Source organism: Salvelinus namaycush, chromosome 8 (genome assembly GCF_016432855.1).
Source record: "Salvelinus namaycush isolate Seneca chromosome 8, SaNama_1.0, whole genome shotgun sequence".
NCBI lineage: Eukaryota > Metazoa > Chordata > Actinopteri > Salmoniformes > Salmonidae > Salvelinus > Salvelinus namaycush.
The window spans coordinates 62,545,661-62,551,660 of NC_052314.1; the positions used below are offsets into that span (position 1 = coordinate 62,545,661).

The following is a 6,000-nucleotide window of genomic DNA, read 5'->3' on the forward strand; positions in this document are numbered from 1 at the left end:
ACTCTACAACCTCCTTTTATCTGTAAGTGGGGAAAATGTCTGGAATTGGCCAATTTTGGACCCGAGCAAAAGGCTGTTGCTCTGAGATATTCACTCAATGATGTGCTTGGCTGTGCATGGCCAAACGGCGCCAACACATTGTGGGCCAGCCGGCCAGCCACTCTTCAGATAGGGATCATTTCCCTGGCTCTGGATGTTAGTGTAACAGTTCTCTCAGCCATTAGCACTAAGTACTGTTACCTTGAATGGGGAGAAATGGAGAAACCCTTACTGTGCAGCTGCACTGTTTTCTGCCAGTGCTAATTTCCCCCCAAATGGCCTTATTAGTGAACTACAAACCCAACGATTCCCATGGAACTACAACTCACACGTGTCCCCTCCCCTTGGAACAAAGGGAATAGATATCGCCCTGTTTTAGAATGAGAGAGAAGAGGGGAGGATGTGAGAGGAGGGGTGAAAGGGGTGATGGCCCTGCATGAGGATGAGAGAGAAGGCAAGAAAGGCATTCTATGCTATCAAAAGGAACATACAGTTCGACATACCAATTAGGATCTAGCTAAAAAATACTTGAATCAGTTATAGAACCCATTGCCCTTTATGGTTGTGAGGTCTGGGGTCCGCTCACCAACCAAGAATTCACAAACACCAAATAATGCATGCAGAGCAGAATTAGGCCAATAACCGGTAATTATCAAAATCCAGAAAAGAGCCGTTAAATTCTACAACTCCCTAGAAGGAAGCGATTCCCAAACCTTCCATAACAAAGCCATCGCCTACAAAGAGATGCACCTGGAGAAGAGCCCCTTAATTAAGCAAGCTGGTCCTGGGGCTCTGCTCACAAACACAAACAGAGCCCCAGGACAGCAACACAATTAGACCCAACCAAATCATGAGAAAACAAAAAGATAATTACTTGACACATTGGAAAGACTTTACAAAAAACCAGCGACGACTAGAATGGTATTTGGCCCTAAATAGAGAGTACACAGTGGCAGAATACCTGACCACGGACTGACCCAAAATTAAGGAATTATTTGGTTATGTACAGACTCAGTGAGCATAGCCTTGCTATTGAGAGGCCACTGAAGGCAGAACTGGCCACAAAATGAGGTGGAAACTGAGCTGCACTTCCTAACCTCCTGCCAAATGTACAACCATATTAGAGAGAGATTTCCCTCAGATTACACAGACCCACAAAGAATTCGAAAACAAACCCAATTTTGATAAACTCCCACATCTACTGGGTGAAATACCACAGTGTTCCATCACAGCAGCAAGATTTTGTGACCTGTTGCCACAAGAAAAGGGCAACCAGCACATCATTACAACACTGTATATAGACATAATGACATTTGAAATGTCTTTATTCTTTTGGAACTTTTGTGAGTGTTCATTTTTTATCTGTTTCACTTGCTTTGGCAATGTAACATATGTTTCCCATGCCAATAAAGCCCCTTATGATGAGGAGAGAGGAAGAAAGGTGGATGGGGTCCTGTCTTGTCGGGGAGCCTGGCCCAGGTCCTGTCTTGTCGGGGAGCCTGGCCCATGAGGGGCATGACAAGGGGGCGTGACGCTCGGCCAAGAGGGCATGGAGGGGGATGGGGTGCAGGGATTATGTAGGTCATGTAATTGGGTCAATGGGCAATTTCTGCCATTCATTCATTAGGGCATTTAGATAAGACAAAAGCCTCAACAGGCAACTCACTGGCAGCCACAGATGAGGTACTTAAGCTGAGAGGATAGGTAACGACGTAGCCAGCTGCTTTGTTGTGGAAATTTAAATGGAGAGGGAGGGAAGAGAGGGGGAGGGTGAGAGAGAGAGATATGTGGGGGTTGGCTGGGTACATTGTCAAATCTTTGTGAGAAAGGCGCAGTGCAAATGTCTAGCCCTTTGAAAACACTACAGACAGACGAAGGGAGAGGATGAGGGTTTACACTGCTGGCTGCCACTGGAGCACTGTTCAAATGACATCTGTTGGTAGGCTAATGAACACAATTCCTAGTGTACTTCATACAATGAATGATTTCGCATTCATAATGAGCACATTTCATTGTGGACTGTAGTTCACCATATTAGAGATTTCATCCTGATTACTATTCACTGTTTAGAGTTTTGTGGAATAACTGCTGGAAGGTATTGTAATGTTGCCAGCCACGTCTTTGAAACTGTGATTCTGTGTTTTAATAGTGTAAACTAGATCAAATGTGGGGGATTTATCATCTCCATTTCTTCAGGGAATATTAGTCATTCACACAGACACACACAGGGGCACCTCGTCGAAAGAGGAGGCAACAGTCAGACGCCACATTCTACACACCAAATGGGTGTTCCTGCCAGCTGCCACACACACACACACACACACACACACACCGCTGTAGTGCCAACAGGCTGCAGTCAGCAGAGCTAGTCAGCAGCTGTAGATGGTGACAGCTCTATGCCCTGGGCTCCTCTCCTCTACTAGCCCAGGATTTTCCATGGCAGACGAGGACAAGGCAGGGTGCCTTATTTCCCTGCCTTAACACTCTCCAGAAATAAACCGTATAGTATTTACCATCTCTACCAGGTCTTCCACCAATGACCTCGCAATCAATGATCTCTTTCTATCAAGCCTTTTCTCTTTATTGGTTTCCTTTTTTCCCTCACTCGTTGAGTCCATCTAACTCTCTGCCTCTCTCTATGTTCTTGAAGGGATATTATGGGATTTTGGCAACGAGGCCCTTCATCTACTTTCCGAGAGTCGGATGAACTCATTGATGCCATTTTTATGTCTCTGTCCAGTATGAAAGAAGTTAGAGGTAGTTTCGCGACCCAATGCTAACTAGCTTTAGCGCAATTGATGGAAGTCACATCGACTTCAAGTAATTGCGCTAACGCTAGTTAGCAACTTCAGAGACACAAAAATGGTATCTGTGAGTTCATCTGACTCTGGGGAAGTAGACGTTAAAGGGACACTACAGTGAAAAGGAGAAACTAGCTATTTATCTCTTTCACACATTCGCTCACTCTTCTCCCCCTCCTCTCTCTCCCCCCCTCTCCACCACCAGGTCCCCACAAGCACCAGAGCGCCGTGACGTGCCTGCAGTTCAACAAGAACTTTGTCATCACCAGCTCGGACGATGGCACGGTGAAGCTGTGGGACCTGAAGACGGGCGAGTTCATCCGCAACCTGGTGACGCTGGAGAGCGGCGGCAGCGGCGGGGTGGTGTGGCGCATCCGTGCCTCCAACACCAAGCTGGTGTGTGCCGTGGGAAGCCGCAACGGCACCGAGGAGACAAAACTACTGGTGCTAGACTTTGACGTGGACATGAAGTGAGAGGAGAGGAGGGGAAATGGTCGAGACGGGGACAAGTGAGGAGAGGGCAGGAGGGTTAAAGGGAGACGAGGATGAGATGGCTCAACATCGAGGGTGAACGTGCCCTAAACTCTTCACTCCCACACTCAGAAACAGCCCCACCCTACCCTCAACGCTACCACCGCCCCCTCCTTACCTCTCCCCTCCCCCCGTCAGTGGCCGTTTCTGACAAAGCCACAGTCGCCAACCTCACCGGCCAGCACCCGTACTTGTTACCCCTCCCACCTTAAGGGGGTGGAGTCCGAATCAGAAGGGGTGGGGTGGAAATGGGTGTGGCTTGAAACAGGGGTGTGGCTCACCCGCACCTCTGCGGTAGGCTGGGAGGAAGAGGAAGGAGAGGGGGAGGAACGGACTCGTCCAATAAAGGAGGAAGAGAAGAAAGACAGGAACTCTTGAAGAAATAACTCTGCGGCTATAGAGGCAGCTTCTTCGCAAAAAAAAACAGAGACTTGTTCACTCAAGCCTGACGCAAGCATTTGTTCAGATGTATAAAGATATATAATTTTTTATCCCCCACATAAAGCGCCAACCGACTATTTAATAGAAGAACAACACTGTATACAGTACACAAGGCAAAGACACAGGGAAACATCAAATTCTCATTTGAGGAAATTAAGTGAATTGGAAAAAAGTTGAACACAGACACACAATATTAGCTAAGTAAGGAGGTTCTTGTCGTCGGGGTGAGAATGAGAGAAACGACACGCCAAGAATCTGATTGGTCCCCAAACCAAGTATGAGCCTATAACATCAGGCCCTATATCCTGTTCTCTGTTTGTTCCATTCTTATTGTTCTTCAGTCTTTTAGTTCCAGGGTTTGATTTCTTCAAAAAACACATAGGAGCACACATACAACTGTGAATTTGCTTTCCTGTTGTAGCTATGTTCTTTCAATCAGTTCAAAGACGAGGATTTTTGTTTGTTTGTTTTTTGGTTGCCTATTGTTGCCAACAGCAACAAGTCCCAGTATTAACCTGTTCCACTCACTTCTTTGCTTTTGTTATCTCACCACGTTTTATTTTCTGTTTGGGTTGTTCTTTACATTTTTCTTTTCTTCATAGCTGAAGTGTGGAGATGTTACGTCTCCAGATTTAGACATTATGCTGTCCTTTGTTTTTCAACGAGTCTGGCTGGGTTGGTTCCTCAAGGCTGGTTCTTACGTGGGGGGGGGGAAAGGTTGGGGTTCTCTTCTCGGAGCTCTTCGTGTGGAATAGCGTCCTCCCTCCCTCCCAGTACCGTTTTCCCAGTGGGTAAACTGTATTTATGCTGCTAGATAAAACTGAAATAAAGATGGAACTTTTACTCGCTGTGACGTTTTAGTCCCAGACTAAATTCCAAAATGGACTCTTCTAATGTTTTAAACAGACGACACACAAAAGAGAGAGAGAGGGAAACATGACAATAACAACCGTGGTTTTGTTTCTGCCACTGAAACTTGAGCCAAACATGCCTCAGCGAGGCTGAGAGGAGAGAGTGTTGGACAAAGACAGGTTTGCCTGCGTAGAGGAAACGATAGGGTGTAATGTGCGTGTGTTGTGTGTGTGCGCGTGTGTATGTTTTTGGGCAAATTGTTAACACATTCCTTGGGGCAAAGCGCTTTCAGCCAGTTCTGTGGGGAACTGTCTAGATGCTGTGTGGACTGGCAAAGAGAAAAAAGAAAATAGCAAATGTGTTTTTTTTTGTTTTTTTTATGAGTGAATGAAAGAACTGTCCATCCATATGTGACTTGTTTCCATTCAAATGTTTGAAGCCACATTGATGAATGGGCGCAAACTGACAACAAGTACAGTAGAAGGCAGGACAGTCTTAGTGTTATGAATATGACATATTACACATTACAGTCAAACTGTTAAGCGCTAGCTAGCTCGCGTAGCAGTTAGCCGTCTAATGGTTTGTGAATGGAAAAAGTACCAACAGGCAACCTGGCTTCAAGTGAACAGAACATTGTAGCCAAAACGATAAGTTAAACTCAATCTCCCAAGAAAGGAGTCACACACAACTCAAGCAGAACTGTGAAAGTGGTTTAACACTGTATATTTAAAAAAAAAAAAAATCTTGTTCTTTCTCCTCTCTCGTTTTATTTTTAATCTGTTTTAATTTATGATCTGGTTTGAGAAATCAGATGCCACAGGTGTTTTTATTTTTTCAGTTCATTCATGTAACTGCCTGGCAAAAAGAAAACAGACAGAGAAAAAAACCTGAAAGGGATTGTGGATTTGTTTGATTCAACTTTGAATTTTTATTTTCTTATAACTTAAGTGCAATAAAATGTGCGGGTTTTTTTTCTTTCATTTCAAGCATTTCAGTTGTCTGTTTTTCACTGTGTTATGTGTTCAATAAAGCGTCTTCGGTTTATTACATTACTGAGGGGAATACTTTCAAATACTTTGTCTTTGGTGTACGTTTCAACACACACACATTCGCATCCCAAATTAAACCGGTAACCACGATAACATGTAAGAGAAAGTTTGAGATTACTAGCATGTTGAACAAATGAGGTTCACGGAACTGGAGTCACGGTTAAGTAGTGTGCTGGTGCTTGGTTCTTCTACACACCAGTGTTCCTTGTGGTGTCAGAAGTCTCATTTCCATAGTATTTAATTTACCGTGACTACATAAGTGCCTAACCCCACCCATATCATTAGCT

At 44.8% G+C, this 6,000-nt stretch overlaps 1 protein-coding gene across 4 annotated transcripts in view; it reads left to right on the forward strand.

The window, feature by feature from the left end:
* The window catches only part of LOC120053041 (F-box/WD repeat-containing protein 7), a 180,309-nt gene extending 174,593 nt beyond the window's left edge, over window positions 1-5,716 (forward strand). For 2 of the 4 annotated variants that reach the window (XM_039000287.1, XM_039000289.1), the window contains one exon: window positions 3,046-5,716. In XM_039000287.1, the coding sequence (XP_038856215.1) occupies window positions 3,046-3,314 (269 nt within the window). In that variant the 3' untranslated portion in view covers window positions 3,315-5,716. The remainder of the gene's footprint in view (window positions 1-3,045) is intronic. The other 2 variants (XM_039000290.1, XM_039000291.1) reach the window with 1 other exon arrangement.
* Window positions 5,717-6,000: the final 284 nt, after the last annotated feature.